This window comes from Camelus ferus, chromosome X (genome assembly GCF_009834535.1).
Source record: "Camelus ferus isolate YT-003-E chromosome X, BCGSAC_Cfer_1.0, whole genome shotgun sequence".
Taxonomy (NCBI): domain Eukaryota; kingdom Metazoa; phylum Chordata; class Mammalia; order Artiodactyla; family Camelidae; genus Camelus; species Camelus ferus.
The window spans coordinates 68,728,511-68,747,924 of record NC_045732.1 but is presented as its reverse complement, the minus strand read 5'-3'; the positions used below and the strand labels follow the sequence as shown (position 1 = coordinate 68,747,924).

Below are 19,414 nucleotides of genomic sequence, written 5' to 3'. Positions count from 1 at the left end.
CTTCAGTCAGGTTAGTGACACTACTTTGTAGCCCAGGCAGCAACTTTCTGCCTTCTAAACCCCAGGTTTTATAGTTATATTTTCAAAGGTGGAGAGATGGCCACAGCCTGATCTTCCTCCATAGATGGCCACACCTATTTCCATCCTGCCAGATATTGAGAGGATGGAGCTATTTTGGGGAGCTAGTTCTCTACTAAAGAAATATGCTCTATGAGCAAGCATCTCATGATGCGATGCTTCACTGGGAGAGGGCTGCCAATCCTGTGCTCGGCTTTGACCAGGCTGAAGCACTGCCTCCCTAGATGGTATCATTGAGGGACCCTGCAGATGACTCTCCTGCCCAGACTGGCTCCAGTGTGTTGAACATTGTCGTTTCATTGCTTTATGTCTTAAAAAGCAAACTGGGTACAGGAAAAATATCTCTGGGCCAGGTCCAAACACAAAGACATCCATCCTCAAGTTATCGTACCAGTTTCATAGATTCTTGTCACCTCTGATAGCCAGAGAAAAATAAAACCTTTAGGGGCATGGGGCCAAGGACAGGCATCTGCAAAGGATCCAGGGCAGGAAAAATAATGAGAAAAGGGAAGATGAGTATAAACCAGAGGAAATCAAAGACACACTTCTCTTTTGCCTCAGACCAGTCCTGTGCAACACACCACGCTTGTGTATTGCAGGCAGAGAGTCAAAATGGTTAGAAGGTAAGGACTTCAAGTCATACTGCTATCTGGCTCTTGTGCTTAAGTCCCTGTCTTTCACTTTACATCCCTGAATTCAGAGCCGTCTCCCCCAAAGTGTAGAAATCAGCTCTACCCATGTTCTGTTTTATAAGTGCAATAAATGACCTGATTATTCAGAACTTTTGCCATTAATGTCAAAATTCATCTTCAGAATAAAAAAGCACTTCTGGTTATCAAGATTCTAACCTCTTGGTGTCTCCTGGGTCCAATGAATAAATATCAGACCTGTGCGGATCCTTGCAGGTCCCTCCCAAGGCAAGTTATGGCCTCAGTTAAGTTCATAAATGAAGACACTCAAGGTAGAGATCAGCTGAGCCATCAGCATGCATGGTGAACAAGCTCGGCCCCTTGCAGAGACTGCGTGCCCGCTTCCTTCTGCCCTCCCTCCAGGGAGGGGTGTGCTAAAGAGCCTCTGAAGCAGTGTCAGCATTAGCCTTTGCACCCCAGCCTGTGGCTCATCCCTCCCCAACCCGAGGCTCCAGTGTGGTGCTCAGGCCATTGTGAATGTCTAAGATAAAGTGAACAAACAGGAAGGTGGGATTTGCCACCATGGGTGATTGAGCACCTCTAGACCTGGCTAGCTCTCACCTCCCTCTGTGTCTAAGTCTCCTGTGCCAACCTTCTCCCTGCAGCAGCAGTCACCTAGACCAATCAAGTAAAGAAGAAAATTAAACCAGGATGGAAGTTCCTTGAGGCCCAAGGGAAGTCTTGTCTGTAGCTGGCACCCACACGGAATCAAGGACCCAGGAGCTGCGGCAGTAATAACCAGGGTGATGGATTACTATGAGCATCTGGACCAGAGCCTCTTTGGAAACAGCCAGTTGTCTGCTTGCCCAGGGTTTGTAATAATTCACATGATTAGGTTGAAAGGCTTCAGATGACTCCATTCCCTCTCCTGGCAATGCAGCTGTCCTCGCCTGAGCCACCACTGGTTGGAGTGAGTACATTTAAGGACAGCATCTTCATTTTTCATGGCAGCAGTAATGGCCACAATGCAAATGCCCAGGACCCACAGGTTGAGTGTTTTAAAAATTGTGTGGAAAGCAAGCTAGTTCGAGGAGTTATATCTGGTTGCTGTAGAGAGAGAAAGAAAGCTAATGCTCTTAACTGAAGTAATTTTTTTAGAAAGTCTTGGCACTGCAACAAGAACATTTTCTGCATAAGACATCTCCCAGGCTACTGCTTTCTATATCTCTGTATTCCTGAGAACTTTCTGTGTCCAGGGGTAGTGAAGTCTGGGACAGAAATGGTCCCATGGGCTTCCTTCTGTTGACTCCGCCTGTTTTCAAGCAGTTGGAATACTGACAACATCCAGATTTGAGTGTGTGTAAGTTTATAGGTACCATGGTAATAGAACTCAGCTTAAAACCTAGTGGCCTGCAAAATGGGTTGAGCTAGAATGAAGACCCAGTTGGCCAAGGGGCAGTGGAATGACCATGAGTGAATATCATCTCTTGGAACAGAGGTAGAAGCAAAGCTATAGCTGACACCAGGGCCTCCAAAAGGCAAAATGATTTCATTTGATAAAATTCCTTACAGCCTTAATAAGAATTCATGAACTGAAATACTGACTTGGCTTTGAGAATCCTGAATCATCAATTTTTAACTTGTACCATAATCCTTATTATACTAATTCATAAAAGTATATTTTAACAGAAATACATTTTTACAAGACCTGACATCTGTCTTCTTTTTTGTAATCCTTACAGGTGACGTAGAAAGAGGAGAAACAGGTCTAAGGAAAAGCCCCTTGGTTACTGGGAAGGCCCTTTCCTCTATAAGTGTATATTAGTCTCCCATGGAATATTGCACTATACTAGGCAGGTTGAGAAATGCTAAAAAGGATTATTCACCTTCCTTAGTATGATCCAAGGCTTACAATGCAGCTGGACAAAGTAAAAGTACTAATGGAAGGGAATACATAATCTAACTGTCCAATAAACTGTAGGGGTCAAGAGAAAGCTTAGTGGAAGAATTAGGGCTTGTATTGAACCCTGAAAGCTGGCTAGGATGTGACTACACAGAGACAAGAGGAAGAGTATTCCAGAAAAGGCAACATGTGCAAAATCTTGGAGTTGGAAATGAACATAATGTGTTTGGGGACAATGAAAAACACCATTGTCTTAGTGCTTTGTTTTGTTTTGTTTTTACACGAAGAGTATAAGATAAGGTCAGGCCAGAAAGGTTGGTTGTGTCCATGTTTGGGGACTTTTGAATTCTCCAAACTGCCTCAGGAGTTTGAACATTATTCTTTATTCAGTAGAGACCATTTGTGGCTTTGAACTTGGGGAGTAACATGATGGTATCACCCCTTTACAGATATTAAGTTGGCAGCAGTGTTCATAGTGGGATTAAGCAGGGAAACTCTGGAGGTAGGAGATGATAAACTACTTAGGAAGTTGTTGTCATTCATTCACCCGTCCATTCATCTATCCATGTATTCCATCAAGCATACAGGTATTTGATAAGCTAGGCATGAGATAATGAGAACTTAATGCCAAGAAGAGGAAGGAAAGATTGCAAGAAGTACTGCAAATGAAGAACTTGAAATAAATTTCAAGTTTCCAAACTTCAGCCAACTATAAGCAGTGTGGTACCACTAATGGGAACATAGAAGTTGTGGAAACATAGAAGTTGGGATCAAGAACTATGTGAGCTGTATGGAAGAAGGCAAGTTATTAGCATAGCACCTTAACGATCTATAAGCAGGACTGTCACTCATTGTAATTCCTGAAATTCAAGTTGAAAAAGAAGTTAAATAAATGGGAGGGATTTAAGGTATGAAATGGAGATTGGACTACATATAACTAGGGTCTCTTCCCAGTCTGAGATCTCATGAATTAAGGAAAGATTCTTCTCTGCTGATGATATTACCATCCCCCTTAAAGGATATCTTGTCCAGTCTCCACTCGTTACCTTGATAGCACTCGTAATAAATGGTCATCCAGCTTCTGCTTGAAATTTTCCAGGAATTATGAGCTCATAACCTCCCAAGGCAGCTCTGTTACCCTTCTCAGGTTGCTCTGTTAGGAAGTTTTTCACTAAGTACAGCGGAAATCTATAGTGTTCTGTGTGTAACTGTACCACAATGCAATTATGATCCTTTTTCCACATGAAAACCCTCATGAGGATTGAAAGTTGGGATTACAACCAGTCTTCTTATGACACATTTCAAGCATCTGGGCCATATCTACACTCAGGAGTCAGTTTTCCAAGCCCAAAGACATCTGATTCCCTGACTCACCTGGAAGCCCAGGGGGGCCTTGTTGCCCTGGTAATCCATCTACTCCTTGATCTCCAGGAAGCCCACGAGGTCCAGGAGATCCTGGTAGCCCAATTCCTGGGGGGCCAATTGGACCACTACGGCCTTTTTCACCAGGAGGTCCTGGTAACCCCTTTTCACCTGGGAAGCCCTGTCCACCATCACCCTGGATAACACATTAAGAAAGAATGAAAGCCTGACTTAGAGACTTATCTGGAAAATTCTCTGACCATAGGACAGAAATAACTAACCAGTATGACCAATGCTTTTTTTTTTGGTTAAAATTCCCTGTCACTCTAATTTATCAATCAATTTCTCTGAGTTTAGTTAATGGAAATGAAGCTTGTCAACACCAGGTGATCTGATAATACAGAATGTTCTAGATTGGTTAGGGTAGGGGGGCCATAAACAGGAGCAGGATAACTACCCTTGGGGTCACAGAGAGCAGCTAGATTACTTGCCAGGGGAATAGCCTGAGAAGCTGAAGCATTTTAAGTGATATGGTCAATTGTCACCAGCATTTATCAAGTGAGCCAATGACCCATTCTGAGAAAAAAGTTCCCATTTCACAGAAAGGAAAAGCACAGAGCAAAAAGTGTTAGTGGCAGTGGTGGGAAGAGATGTTCTGGACTCTCTGTTCTGCCCTGTCTCACAGTCTAGTAGCCATCAGAACCCCCCTGCCCCCGCCCCAGTCAGGTGTGAGGATTTCTAGAGCTAATCACCCAGGAACAATCAACTTACCGGAAGGCCTGGCAGACCCAGTAAACCTGGTATTCCATCCTTGCCTGGGGCTCCTGTCTCCCCAGGGAGCCCCTGGAAGCCAGGATCACCCCGATCTCCTGGCATCCCTGATCCTGTACTGAGAGTTGGTTCCCCTTTCTTTCCTTTGGGGCCGGCCGGACCTTGAGGCCCAAATAAACCCTGACAAAAAGACAAAAAAGAGTGATCAGGAGATGCAGAATTCATAGGATTCTGGTACTTCGCATAGGTCTGACCTAGAAAAATCCTTGGGTATATTTTGGCAGTTTTGGACACTGGATTATGTCATCATCTTGGATTATAATTACTCATTTATTTTCTTACTCTTTCTAAATTTTAAAATCTTTGAGGATGGTAATCTTGTCTTCATTCAGATTTTTTTGGGGGGGTGGTAATCAAGTTTGTTTGTTTGCTTATTTAAACAGAGGTACTGGGGATTTAACCCAGGACCTCATGCATGCTAAGCATGCACTCTACCACTGAGCTATACCCTCCCCTTAATTCCAATTTTATCTTCAGGGCCCAGCACAGTGCTAGGCAAGTGTAAATGGTTTTGTGTATGGAAAGGAGGGATTAAGAAAGGGAGGAAGGGCAGGAACGTAGGTAGGTTAGAGCAGAAAGGAACTTTAGAGATCATCTCAATAGGCTTCTTCATATTACAGATCGAAACCTGGCAGCTTGGTTTTATCCCCATCGTTCTTTTATGTGTTTTAGGAAAGTGATGGGTGAGGAGTAAGGGGCGTTTGAAAGCTCCCATTTCCTCCTCCAGGGTCAAAGTTTGGTAAGACTTACTGGATCTCCTGATGGGCCCTGTGCACCCCCAGAGCCTGGATCTCCTCTGGCTCCTTTTAGGCCTGGAAGACCCAGGAGACCTGGTGGTCCAGGCAGGCCTGGCTCCCCGGGTGGTCCACTGTTAGGGACACCACCATCACAAGCACAAAAACCTGAGTCCCCTGGAGGAAAAAAAAGACAACATTAAACAAAGCGGGCCATCTTTCCAAGAAGAAGGAAGACCTGCCAGTGGTAATTTGTGACTTGAACAACTCCATGGAGGGAATCAGGAAGCCTGCAAAGGACAGGCTCAAATGAACTAGATTTACTCTCCATCAAAGTACATCTGTGCTGGTGATTTGGATTTCATTAGTGTTGGGTGGGGCCCAGCCATCAGCGAATCTAATGTGCAGCTGGAGTTGAGAACCACTGACCTACATTAACCAGCTGAGACTCTGGAATCCAATGCACTCAAAGGTTCTGTTCATCAAAATGTCTTTCCTTTGTCTTTTGTACACAGAGACAAATGTCAAATAAACCGAAGATAGGGATTTCAGCAAAGCATCTCTGAAGAGATATCAAGGAGTCACTAGCAAGACAGCCCAGCCACCTATACCTTCCATGTTTACAGTCTAGAAAATGAGACTTTGGGCCAACACAGGTGACTCTGAGTTCTCCTAAGATCCTGAAGGGCCTTTTCTTAATTTAGAAAATTGATAACCCCCGGAACTCTGGAAGAACAATCTGTTCTCCAAATAATCATTTCTCAAGTGTGATCAGTGGACCTCCTGCATGACTCACCTGGGATGCCTGTTTATAAGGCAGCTTGCTGGGTCTCACCCCAGGTCTAATCAATCAGACTCTCAGGATGCCAGACCCAAGGATCTAATTTGTCATCATCTCCCCTAGGTGATTCTCATGTCCAGTGAATCACCTGAAAATCACTATCACTATTTCAGACTTAGAACCTTCTGGCCCCATGGGAACAGAGGAGGAGACGCATTGGAGCTGGCCCTGTTTTAAGTCTGAGAATGGTATTAAGAAGCACACTAGCTCTGTAGTGAGTCAGTGAAGGGCCAACATTGACATCTTAGGTCTAGACTCACCATTTAATATCCCTTTCCCCCCAGTCTTCCCTGGACCTGAATAGCAGAGATGGAGCTTTCAGAAACTTCTGAACTAGCTCCTCTGCTTAGGTAGTGACATTTTACGATAGGACATTAAGAAAGGAGAGGGGGAAGTTAAATCCTCTTTGTTTGAGGGTGAGGAGAGCTGTTCATTCCTTCAGAGAAGGGGAGAGACTTCAGGAACCTGAAACCACTGCGTCACCTCCAAACCTCTCTGCAGCTGACACTTTCACCTCTTCCTCCACCCGGCCCTGGGCTGGAACTAGAATGAATTGATTTATTTGCACTTTAGCATCTTCTCCTTAGAGCATGAAACAGAGGAATGACGGCAAGAAGATGGCGAGAGCAGTGCAGCCGAAGGCTGGGGTCATCAGTCAGTCCTGCAACGTCAGTGGGGACTGGAGTTGCTTTCCTGGAGCCAACTGGCTCTTTTCAGAGTTCCACGTCTTGACCTGTTCAGAGCCCTTTCCTTCAGGCTCAAGATAATGATAAGCGACTTCCAGCCTTGGCCTTACAAACTGAGAGGGGTCATGGAGTGTGCAGAACAGCTTCTGCAGGCGGAGGGGGCAGGAAGAATAGCCTGGGAGCCACTCTGTCCTGTGTGACCTCAATTGCCAGTCTCAGTCTTAGAGCCCCAAATACATCACTTATAACAATCCTCTAATCCAATCCCCAGTCAAGATCCAAGATGGCTTCTGTTCAGGTTTCCAAGGCTTTTGGTTGGCTCATTCCCAGGGGGTCCTCTCCAAGGAGTCTGGGGAACAAAGAAACCTAAGGGGCCCAAATCACCTTTTATTCCTTTCAGGCCTGGGTTTCCCTTTGGACCTCGTTCTCCTCGGAGACCAGGCAACCCTGGCTCTGTGCTCTGTAGGGTTCTAGTCTCAAATGCTGGACCTGCAGAAAAAAGAAATGGAAAAGAATGGCAACTTCCATGAGCCTGGGCTCATTTGACTCAGCACATCAACTCAGTCACCAAGGGTCCCCAAAGCTCAACCACTAGAACAGAGACACCCCCTTCCCACCCCCCACCCCCCAAATCCAACACAGGGACCTGAAGTCTGTAGCAAGTCTACTCTCTGGTGGCTTGATTCACTCTACTACTAATTCCAGAAAGTCTAATATGTTCCAGGCCCTGGACTAGACACTGGGAATACAGGAATGACCAAGGCAGCTTCAGTAACTCAGCAGTCCCCATGTTGATCCCAGCAAGTCCTCTTAGGACAAAAGAGGAACTGGGAACCAGCTGCAGTGGTCAGGGGATTTAGGTTACAAAGAAACATACGGGGCACATTTCTAGCCTTTTTCTTAGAATCTAGAATCCCAAACTCAGGTAGAAGATTTAAGGAGAATAAGCCCTGTGGAGGCTTTTAGCAGCCACCTTGAGGATCCAGGCTTGGTTTCCCATTTCTCTGGCTCTCAGCCTACCCTGCCAGAGCCCTGAAGACCAGGAAAAGCTTGTAAGAGCCAGTGCTATTTCTTTGGGAGCTACAAGACCACAGGCTTAGGGGCTGAGAACAGTGAAGGGGGAAACGAAATGACTACAGAGGTCGGAAGGCACTGGGTTGTGTCTGGGCAGCATTATGGCCATAGCTTGCCTATTCCTTGATGAACACTCTGATCTCTGTGGTCCCTAACCTGTGAAATGCTCCCTCCATCATAAATCAGGACTGTTCTGGAGTCTGGATCACACCTGTTTCTCAAGACCAAAGAGAGAAATGAACAACTTACCGGGTGGGCCGGGTGGGCCTGGTGGGCCTGGCAAACCATCTCTGCCAGGGAGGCCAGATGCCCCAGTTGTGGTGCGGCCAGGGTTTCCTTGGTCCCCCTTCAGGCCTGGAACTCCCTGGGGGCCTAGAGCACCGGGGACACCTGGAAGGATAAGCCCACACAAAAATGCTCAGCACATCGCCATCTTCTCCAGGGGTCTTCCAATCAATGGCATATGATAGAAACTAACTCCAAGGGAGAATTTGGGAAAGCATTTGCCCTCCTCCTGCATTTGAGTTAGAAGGGTCTTTAGGAATCATCTAGCCTAATCTCTTGAGAAATGGAGGCTCAAAGATGTACAGAAACATGGTCCAGGGCACAGGACTTCTCCATGGCAAACCTGAGAGGGAAATGTGGGTCTCTAGCCTCCTACTTCTCTATGATTTCCCCCTTGGTGTTGGGATCAACTGTACCTCCTCCAAGGGGCTGTTTTAAAAGCACTGGTGTCCTTACAGAGACCCATCTCTGAGGAATTTAGATACTGGTGTCTTGAAAGGTAATGTCAGAGGCTTTATATTTGGGACATCATTGTTTCCCAGACTCTGGCATACCCTTTCTCTGTTTACTCCTACAGGGGGACATCTAGGTGTGTTCCTCCAATGATGGTTTCAAGGGTGTCACTCATAGGATGCTGGGGCCATTCAGTGCCTGGGTTAAGCACAGAGTGAAGGTCTGGGTACAGACTTTCCTCTGGGCTTTTGTTAGTGCCTTGTGGCAAGCATCAGCTGGGATGGCACATCCACAAAAGAGTGACAGGGCTCTGGCTGTCCAACCCAGCCTTCCTCTGGTTGCTGCAAACCTCAGTGATGATCTGGGACTGCCTATCTAGGTACGGTACATTATTGAGGTCAGAGGAAAGCTGCTCACTCAGGCCCTGTCCTCATCTACATTAGCCTTGGGCTGGCTGTGGGGAGCTTACTGACTATAGTCTACCTTTCTTTTGACTTTGGCTAGGTATGGACCAGGCCAGAGGTTCAGAAGGGGATGCTAAGCACCAGAGTGTGCTTAACCTAGGCAATGAATGGCCCCAAGCATCATTGGCAGAAAACACACAGGTGTCTCCCTCTAAGAGTAAATAGAGAAAGGGCATGCTGGAGTCTGGGAAACAGCAACACCCTAAATATAAAGAGGACTGATCTGTGCAGGGGGTGGGTTCATTTGTTTTACCTGGTATAGCTGGTAATCCAGGGACACCGGAAGGGCCAGGCAGGCCCTGGATACCTTTATCTCCTTTAAGGCCTGGGCGGCCTGGTACACCAGGGTCTCCAGGATAACCTGGCATTGCAAGGGGAAAAAAAAAAAGCAGTAAGCAGACCGAAGGGAGGCCCACAAATGCCACAAAATGCCTAAAAAGAGTTGCTAGGAGATGGTCTCAGGTTAGAAGTGCCTTTCTTGCCCTTCATAGGTCCCCCGATGCTAATGCTCTCATATGATAATGGGCCTATTTGAGCTAAGTCTCTACTAGTGTTCAGAACTGGTCAGGCCAGGGCTTGCCTTCCGTGGTGAGATCTGGTAAGCATGAGGAAGGTTCTTTTACCACTACCGATCTGCTGTAATGCCTCCAATGTCTACCATTTGGGTTATGGTGCTGAAGTCTACTTTTCATGTTATACACAGGATTCTTGAGTGTGGAACACAGGAAGCCACTGTCAGCCATTAACACCTCAGCTTCAGTGAGTTTACCAGACAGGGCACAGGCCTGAGAGGATGTGAGGAGAGAGGTAGGTTAGGAGACCCCAGTGGAAGGGGTGCTATATTAGAAGCCTTTGGTCAAGTGAGAAGTAGCTGGAGACACTGAGCATTTGGATCTCTGAAGAAGGCAAAGGGAAGAGTTGGGCACACACAGTCACTAGAACAAGGAGAGGTGAAGACAAACTTTCAGTGTGTCATTCTGTTGAAGGCTGACGACCACCTGCTCTCCTAGCCAAAGATACTTTTCTACTTCCTATGAAACTGTCAAACTCAAGCATACATGGGATCACATGGCCCATAGTATCAGGCTGAAGTTAGCCTAGCTGGGAGGGTATAAATCCTTCCCTTGGCATCACTAGGAGAATGAACCATTTTTAGCAAATCCAGACCCACGCTGACCCAAATCCTAGTCTTGGTAGACTCAACACAAACATGGAGTGTGGGGCTTGGCTTCTTTACCCAAGACATTGGCATTAGCTTCATTCCCCAAGTTCAGGACCCACGAGTGGCCCTTGTGGGTATCAGGTTTAGCAGCCATTCAGTGCCTGACAAAGTCCTTTTAACAATTATGGGGGATATAGAATTCAACCTCCTGTCTTTTTTTCCCTATTCAAATCAATGAAAAGTTGCACCTGAGATCACAGCACCATCTGTATCGATGAAAACATCTGGGCCTGGCAGGCCAATGCCACCCTTTTCACCCTGCAAAGATTAAATATGTTAAACACAAATATTTCTGTGACCTTATCACCTAAGATTTATGATCCCTCAAAACCATTCCCCAGGAAAATGTAAGTTTCCTCCTTTCTGTAACTGCTGAGCTTCAGGGGCAAATAGTCCACAGGTTAATTTCTTTTTTTTTCTCACAATAGTGTTTTAATGAGGAACATATTTTTAATGGAGGCACTGGGGATTGAACCCAGGACCTCGTGCATGCTAAGCACGTGTTCTACCACTGAGCTATACTCCCTTCCCCCAAAAGCTTAATTTCAAAGTCCAGTAAATTTAAGGTTGTGGTGACACAAGGCAGGCCAGAGGCCTGACACTCAATTGCAAACCTGTCAAGGACAAGGGATCCCAGTTTTATTTTGCAATCTTACTCCAGGACAAGCACTTCTGGGCCTGGGAAGTGCTAAGGAGGGGGCCGAGTTTCAACTTTTTTTCCCACTTTCAGTAAGCTTGGGACTCTGCTACTGTCACAGCCCTTGTCAGTGGATGATGTCAGGCAGAGGAAGTCAGAAGAGTCTTAGTTCTCTCAAAAGAGGGCCTCAGGTACCAGAATCAGGTGCAGTGGCATATCCAGGCTGGAGTGGAAGGTGCCGTCTGCCCCAGGTGCAGGCAATAAGGGGATACATTGTCTGAGAGAATTTAAAAACAGTAACAAAACCCCAAAGTTGGCAATTCTACACAATGTCGGTAATAAAATATTTCTCCTTGTAGGGATGGATTTGCTCCTCAACCACCGCCCCTGCCTTTTAGTCTACCACTGATCGAGTAGGATCTAAGGAGGCACAACAGCTTTGTGTGTTCACGGTAGGTTGTCCACCTTTTGTGTAAAAAGGGGGGCAGCTAAAATGTCCAAATATTAAGAAATACTCCATCTCATTATGTAGGCATTTGATATGATCTGAATGTTTGTGTCCGCTGAAAATTCATCTTGAAAACCTAATGCCCAAGGCGATGGTATTAGGAGATGAGGCCTCTGGGAGGTGATTAGGTCATGAGGGTAGCGCTCCCACCATTAGGACTGGTGCCCTTATAAAAGAGGCCCAGGAGAGCTAGCTTGTCCGTTCTGCCATGTGAGGACATAACAAGAGGTAGGCAGTTTGCAAGCCTGAGGTTTCAACAGAACCCAACATACTGGCACCTTGATCTCAGACTTCCGGCCTCCAAAACTGAGAAATACATTTCTGTTGTTTATAAGACACCCAGTCTGTGACATTTTGTTAAAGCAGCCTGAATGGACTAAACAGCATTTATTATTATTATTACTACTACTTATTCTTCTACTACTACTACTACTATTACTACTACACAGTAATTCTTCACCCTTCCATCTCCCCAGTCCTGGATTTTCACTTCCCAACATTACCTTAATTCCTGGGAATCCATTAAGCCCGGGAAAACCTGACGACCCCTTCTTGCCCTGTGACGGAAACACAGTTACAACTAAATTGAATGTCTAACAGCATAAGGCCAGGGCAAACGGCGCGGGGATTTTGGCCAGCATTCCAGGGTACGTATGGATTATACCTGACTCTGGAAGCTGTAAAATGTTCCCAGAAGCCAATATGGAGCTAGGTAGCCAACTTGCATTTTAGGACAAGGGCCACAAGGCTAGAGATGAATACAAGCAGGCTGGCCTTCCCAGGCCCTGGTAACATGTGAAAGACGTATGAGTGCGTCAGAGCACGGCGCTGAATTCAACACTGGATACTCACCTTCGTGGGTAGAAACAAAGGAAATGAGTGGCTGAGATTCGATCAACCAAAGGGGGGTGGACAATTTGCATTATAAGTGATGTTTCCCTTTGGATAGATGGTCATGTTGAGTAAAGCAAGGGGACTTTTTGATTAGGATTTTTATACACTGAGGCTTTAATGATATTAACCAAAATACCTGACTCCCTGGAGGGCCTTGGACTCCTTCTAAACCCATGGGACCCTGTAAAGAGAATAGAGGCACCTTAGAAAGATTAATAGCCCACACTAGAAAAAGCCACTGGACTCATATAACAAAGCTATCCAACTGAGTTCAGGATTTAGCATTTCCCAAAATCAGGTAAGAGAATGTTCCTAGACTTGGCTTAACGATTTCTTTCTAAGCACTAATCCATCAGGCTGAATAGCCACACAGGGAATTTTTAAAGAGCCAAATAAATGGAAACATTTTAAGTAGTAGGTGGAATTTGGTAGAAGGGCTGGGTGGTATTATACTTAGTCTGCATTAGTTCCAAGTCATGAGATTTTTAAATAGATTGTGGGAGGGCCTCTTGTCTCTCACCCCCAATGCATTCTTTGTTGGTGATTATGTGTTTTCAAGACAAGGGAGCAGAGGAAGGTAGAGAAAGAAGTGGCAGGGTAATGGAACATTGCTGAATCCTCAAAAGAGTCTTAACAAATTTCAAGACCCAGCTAAAGACACAGTTCTCTGAAATGTTGCTTCTTTAAGAATAAGATTGGCCAATTGCTTACCGCCTAAGACCTAAGGGCCTGAGGCTAGGACTCAGAGAGGCTAACAGTTATTTCTTCACTTGAAGTGAGATTATTATTAAAAACTGTTGATGCCAAACATTGCTCACTATGTTCTAGAACTTCCTGGGCTTGTTTCTGTCCTATAAAAGTTGCAATTGGGTCTCTTTCTTCCATTCCTGCAAACTTCCCCTACCCTACTGCCCACCTGACCACATTCCCTCAGGATAGAATGGAATGAAAGTAAGACAACACTCACATCATTCTTTAGTCCAGAAGGTAATTATACATGAGAACAAGGAGAGTAAATAGGCAGAGGAGCCACCTGGTGTGGGGGGTATATCAGTCCTTATTCAAGGGAGCCACTAAGTCAAGGGAATAGGGCAAAGCAGAGAGGAGGAGGTCTCAGGGGCCTGCCCAAGCACTGAGAAAGAGAAACAAGAGAAGCTTAGGTGGCCATCAAGTTACATAACATAATGAAGCAAACAGGAAAGATGGACCAGGTGACCTGACAGACGCAGGCAAACAGCCTTCCAGGTTCATACCCTAGGTCCTGGCAAGCCAGGGATTCCCTTTTCTCCTTTTTCTCCAGCAATTCCAAATCCCTAAAGGAAAAAAAAGGAACCACAAGTTACGACATCCATTTCCTCGTAGGTCTCCTGGCTCCATCCAAAGCAAGGCGGTAATTTGCAACCAGCTCCACTATCCTACTGGGGAGGCTTAACATGCTGAGTGTCTTGTCACCACCTGAGAAGCACAGAGGACTTGGATACAATCTGAACCATTCAATCAAGGTTTCTTTTTGTTTCTAGGAGTCAAGTCTCCCCAAAATACTACTATGAGAATTTATAGAAATCTGAACTACCGGCACGGAAATGATGACATAGCTAACCTCACTGACTTTTACACATGGGGAGACTAACACTCAGGAGGGCCACGCATCTCGTATGGATTAGAGAGTCAGTGAGAGAGTCAGAGCTTCAGATTTCCATTCCAGGGCCCTTTCCACGGGAACAGGCTGCCTCCCACAATTTAAGAGCTTGATTCTTTGAACCGCAAATGGAGAATTGTGTTAAAACTTGGGGGTTGATACTAGAAGGGCTTTTACCCTTTGGCGACATGATGACTGCAACACCCTCTTCAGTGGGAAGGAGTACCTCTGTCTCGGTGTGGCCTAGAACACTGTGAACCCTAGGAGCACTCCGAAAGGGACTGTGAGGTGGTCGCCAAACCCTCTTGCCCTGCTCACAGGAGGTCAAGGCTTGCAGCCACGGCCATGACTCAGGAATTCTCTAGGGACAAGCGGAAATCCAAAAAACTGAGTGAAGGGGAGAGCTTCCTCCCTTCCAGGTCCAGGGCAAGCACATTCTGGGCCCCTTAGATACAGAAGGGTTCATTACCAAAGTGGATCAAGTCTTTCATAATAAACTTAATTGGGGTCGTCTTGTTATTTTGTTTAAAACTGGACTTTCCAGGAGCATAGATTTTGGCAAATAGCATTTAGGCCTATTGTGAGAGTAAAGGAGGCAGTGAAGTTTTCTCAAACGTAAGCTTGGGAAAGACACTAAATGTTAGAGCACATCTCCTGTTGTCCTCTTGATGTGACCTGGCTCAGCTGGCTGGGAAAGCCCTCCTCCAATCGCATTTGTAGTTTTTTCTTCCTCTTACATCCTCAGAGCATTTCCACGGGTACTGAAAGTTAACTGAATAGCCCTTAGCTTTCTAGGCCCAAGGTTTTTTTTTTTTTTTTTTTTTTCTAATGTGGGTTGTTTTGTTGTTTTTTCGTTAGGGGCGGGGGCAGTGTATATCTGTGAAGGGTCCAATTCAAAGCAGGCTTTGGTTCCTACTTGCCTGTTGTCTTTTCTATGTCTCCATTTAGGAGTCAAACAGCTCAGACCTCATGCTGAATAGGATTTCTATTTGAAAGGCTTGTGGGTTAAACCGAATGCCAACTTATTTGAAATCTTGAAGTCCTACAGCTCAAGTTGGAAACCATGGCATGCTATCCCGGTGTCTGTTGGTGTCTGAAGTTAAACACTCCATGCAGCCTTCCCTGGTCTGGGCATCGAAGCCCCTGCTGCCCCAAACTCTTCAAGCACAAGGATGGGTTATGGATGAAAGTTTGTAAGCAGAAGGTGCGTATCACACTCACTTCTGTCTCCTCCAAGGCGTGTTACTGCAGGCTGAACACATACAAGGTAGTCTAATACATACTTGTTGAATTAAACAGAATAATGACCCAGAGAAAAAAACTATTGCAAAGGATGAAGGAAAGAATGTTCAGGAACAATTTCACAACCGCCACCTATGTTGTCCACAGTTGGAAAGACAAGGGGGCCTTGTCCTCCTTCTCCAGAAAGCAGACAGAGCTTCTGGACTCTCGCTTTCTCAGAAAGAGGGTCTGAGAGCTTGAGCTACAAGGTGAACAAAAAGAAAGAAATACACCCAAAGTTTAGAAAGGAAAAGAATTTTAAAAAGTAACTTGTGTGTGTGGGTTAAAGCCAATAAAACATAAATGACTTGCCAAGATATTGGGCTGTAGGCTCTGCCTGTCTCCCGGCGCAGGAAGGCCCCGCACGAGGCCCTGCTGAACAAGCTTTTCTAGCAAGATGTCCCGGTCCCCGGCCCTGTCACAGTCAGTCCTTGTCATGAGCTGACCTGCACCCACTGCTCCCACACCCTTTCTCCCCCAGGGCCTCATGAGGGTGCTAGCTTAGCTGTTTATAGGCCTGCTTCTCTATGGCCCTGGTCTCCTGGTATTTTTAGTTCCAGGATATTAGTGGCTCTGCAAAAACTCCTCAGTCAGGTGGCCAAGGGTCAGGGTCCGGGGGTGATGTTGTCACTGAGGCCGAGTGAGGAGGGTGGTGCGAGAAAAAGGCAGGCTGCAAACCCTAGGCTGCAACCAGGGCGTGTCAGGCCCCACTGCGGAGTCAAAGAGACCTGGGCCCCGGGTCCTCAGGGGCCTGCTGGCCTGAGAGGCAGGCTGCCAGTGACGTCACCCTTGGCTCCAGCTCCTCCCTGGCCCGAAGCAGGCTCCCTGGGGCCCCAGTGAGGGCGCTGGAGAGGGGCAAGCCCCACCTGCACAACAAGGGCAGGAAGGCAGGAGGGAGGCTGAAGCCTGAAAGGGGGCAGAGGCCATGGGGGAGGGGCGGGGAATGATCATATTTTGTGGTCCTATTTTGGAAGCTAAACTGCAGGAATGGGTTCTGCTTGGCACTGCGAGGGTGACTTGAGAGGTTAGGAAAGTCAGTCTCCTTGTGGACTCTGACCGCGTCACACCGCTGCTCTCGGCCCTCAGGGTGCCAGGGGCCCCTGTCAAGATGGGGCTCCTCCTCCTCTGCAGGACCTACCTGAAGTGCCTGGAAAGTCTGGTGCTCAGCTGAAGAACTCCCGCCTGCCCAGGAGTTGCCTCAGATCCACTCAATAGGGACCTTAGGATTCGCCATTTTCTTCTCTTCTCTCTCTCCTCATCTGCCATGTCGCCTTACCCTATGTGTGCTGGCGCCTTGGCGGGCACAGAGGTACATGACTCCCTGTGACAGTCTCCATGGGAGTACGTGTGGCCTACGTGTGAGTGTGCCACTGGGACCATGTGTGAAGGTGGGGCAGAGCCAGAAAAGGAGGGCTGCTTGGTCACTGTGGAGGGGGCAAGTCAACAAAGGCGAGGCCTAACTCAGGCAAGTTGTCAGCAGCTCCTGCAAAGATCTGGGCTAGGATGGAAAGAAAACAAATGGTCGAAGGGAACATTTTGGATTCCCTAGAGATTTCCACCCTGGGCACTGCCTTGTTTCCTCAGTGAGTGTGCATAATAAAAAGCCGATATGAAGGATTTGGATTTAAGAAATGTGTTTCTGCTGAAAAGCACAGAGTATCTCAAAACAGGTTGCCACCTCTCTCCTTACAATTTTTCTGGCAGAAGGCACAGAAGGTATCTATGAATGTGCCCATTAAGCAGATAGAGATGTTAGGAGTAAAGGAGTTACACGATTTGGCCAGGGCTGCCCATGGAATCCATGCCAAAGTGGGATGAGAACACTGGTTTCTTGATTCCCACTCTCTGAAAATACTCTGTCATATATAAAGGAAGGTATTTTCCAGCTTGGATATCTTTACTGTCAACTGAGGTTTCTATTTTTCAGCCTGCACTGTGAAACACTTGAAATGCTGAGCTTGAAATGGGACTGCAATTTATCACTGTGCATTGCTGTCAGTGAGTCTGTCTTTTACAGGGCAGAAGGGAACGGGTTGAAACTGCAGGAGGGGCAATCCTCTGAGGTACAACGGGGAAGGAAATGGGAGCAAGGGAGGGAGGCAGGGAGCAGGAGCCAGTAAAACTGCAAAGGACAGAGGAGATCTTACAATCTACCAGGGCCGGGACAAGAACTAACTACACTGTAGGGGGCAGTATGGTACGAGGAAAAAGCCTGGAATTAGCTAGCATTCAAGAAAACTGAATTTCAGTCTCAGCTCTGCTAACAACTTGCTGTGTGACTCTGGGCAAGCCTCTTCCACCCATCTGGGTCATGGTTTCCTCATCACTGCAGGCATAGAAGCCCCGCCCACCTTGCTGATGTCACAGGGATGACTGAGATGATGAGAATCTACGTGAAATGCTCACAAAGAAAGGTGCCGACCTTATTCCCCAACCCACTTGCAAAGTACTCTGTATCTGGGCTGTCCGATAGAAATATAATGTGAGCTACTATGTTATTTTACATTTTCTAATAGCCTCATTCAAAAAGTAAAATAAATAGGTGAGATTCAGTTACTGACGTTCTGTTTAACCAAATATATCAAATATTGTCGTTTCAACACTGAAGTAAAAATTGTTAACGAGCTATTTTTGATTATTTTTCTCACATCTCATTTTTAAAAGCTGGTATGTATTTTAATACAGCACATCTCATTTCAGAACAGCCACCTTTCAATGGCTCGGTAGCCATATGTGGCTAGCTAGTGGTTATCATATTGGACAGCACAGCTTCTACTTCATAAAGAAACTTGATATACATTGCAAGTTGGGCCTCAAAATGGTAGATATGACCAGTGCCATGTTCCAGATATACAGAGAGGTTCAGAGACTTGGCGAAGTCCCAGAGCTGGGACTGGTTTGAAGTCCCAGTGTCCTGTCTCCATCATCAGGATTCTTTTCCTTTCTGATTCATTAGACACTGAGCTGATTAAAATCAAGGCCATTGCATAAAAACCGACAACATAACGCCATTTGCAGCAACAACATGGATGTTCCTGGAGAATGTCATTCTAAGTGAAGTAAGCCAGAAAGAGAAAGAAAAATACCATATGAGATCACTCATATGTGGAATCTAAAGAAAAAAAAAAGAAATACAATACAGAAACACTCATAGACATAGAATACAAACTTGTGGTTGCCAAGGGGGTGGGGGGTGGGAAGGGACAGACTGGGATTTCAAAATGTGGAATAGATAAACAAGATTATACTGTATAGCACAGGGAAATATATACAAGATCTTGTGGTAGCTCACAGCGAAAAAAAAATGTGACAATGAATATATACATATATATATATGCTCATGTACAACTGAAAAATTGTACTCTACACTGGAATTTGACACAAAATTGTAAAATTACTATAACTCAATAAAAAAATGTTAAAAAAAATGGCCATTGAAAAGAAAAAAACGGAAAAAAAATTCAAGACCATTGAACAGATGATTCTCTGCGCCCCTGTGTTTCCATGGAGTCATAGGGAACATCATGGAAGCAATCTGAGCCACTGCTTCTGTTAGCTCTGTTTCCTGGCCATCCAGAGAGACGCAAAGGGTTTCAAAGAAGTGCAGGGAACAACCGCAGTCATCTATCCCTACTTAACCAGCAAGCACTGGCAGGCCTCGTCATTTCTGATTTAGCCATTTCCCTCCTGACCCCTAAACCCAGTCCATGGAAATCTCCTCAGCTCCTTCACAACACATCTTGTGGTTTAAGAGGTCTATCAACCAAATGAAATGGGTGGACCTCGTTTGGATTCTGATTCAAAACAAGACACTTATTAAAAATTATATTTATGAGACAATCATAAATCTGAATTCTGATGTGTTAACTAATATTAAGTCATTATTGACAATT

The 19,414-nt window shown here is 45.9% G+C and overlaps 1 protein-coding gene across 5 annotated transcripts in view; it reads right to left on the bottom strand.

Moving 5' to 3' along the window:
• COL4A6 (collagen type IV alpha 6 chain) overlaps window positions 1–19,414 on the bottom strand; it is a 264,484-nt gene that overhangs the window by 23,413 nt on the left and 221,657 nt on the right. For 3 of the 5 annotated variants that reach the window (XM_032474780.1, XM_032474777.1, XM_032474781.1), the window contains 11 exons: window positions 13,855–13,914; window positions 12,738–12,782; window positions 12,211–12,264; window positions 10,751–10,820; window positions 9,594–9,701; window positions 8,388–8,528; window positions 7,449–7,553; window positions 5,554–5,714; window positions 4,744–4,923; window positions 3,985–4,168; window positions 1,329–1,382 (listed from right to left, as the gene is read on the bottom strand). In XM_032474780.1, coding sequence (XP_032330671.1) covers window positions 1,329–1,382; window positions 3,985–4,168; window positions 4,744–4,923; window positions 5,554–5,714; window positions 7,449–7,553; window positions 8,388–8,528; window positions 9,594–9,701; window positions 10,751–10,820; window positions 12,211–12,264; window positions 12,738–12,782; window positions 13,855–13,914 — 1,162 coding nt within the window. The remainder of the gene's footprint in view (window positions 1–1,328; window positions 1,383–3,984; window positions 4,169–4,743; window positions 4,924–5,553; window positions 5,715–7,448; window positions 7,554–8,387; window positions 8,529–9,593; window positions 9,702–10,750; window positions 10,821–12,210; window positions 12,265–12,737; window positions 12,783–13,854; window positions 13,915–19,414) is intronic. The other 2 variants (XM_032474782.1, XM_032474778.1) reach the window with 1 other exon arrangement.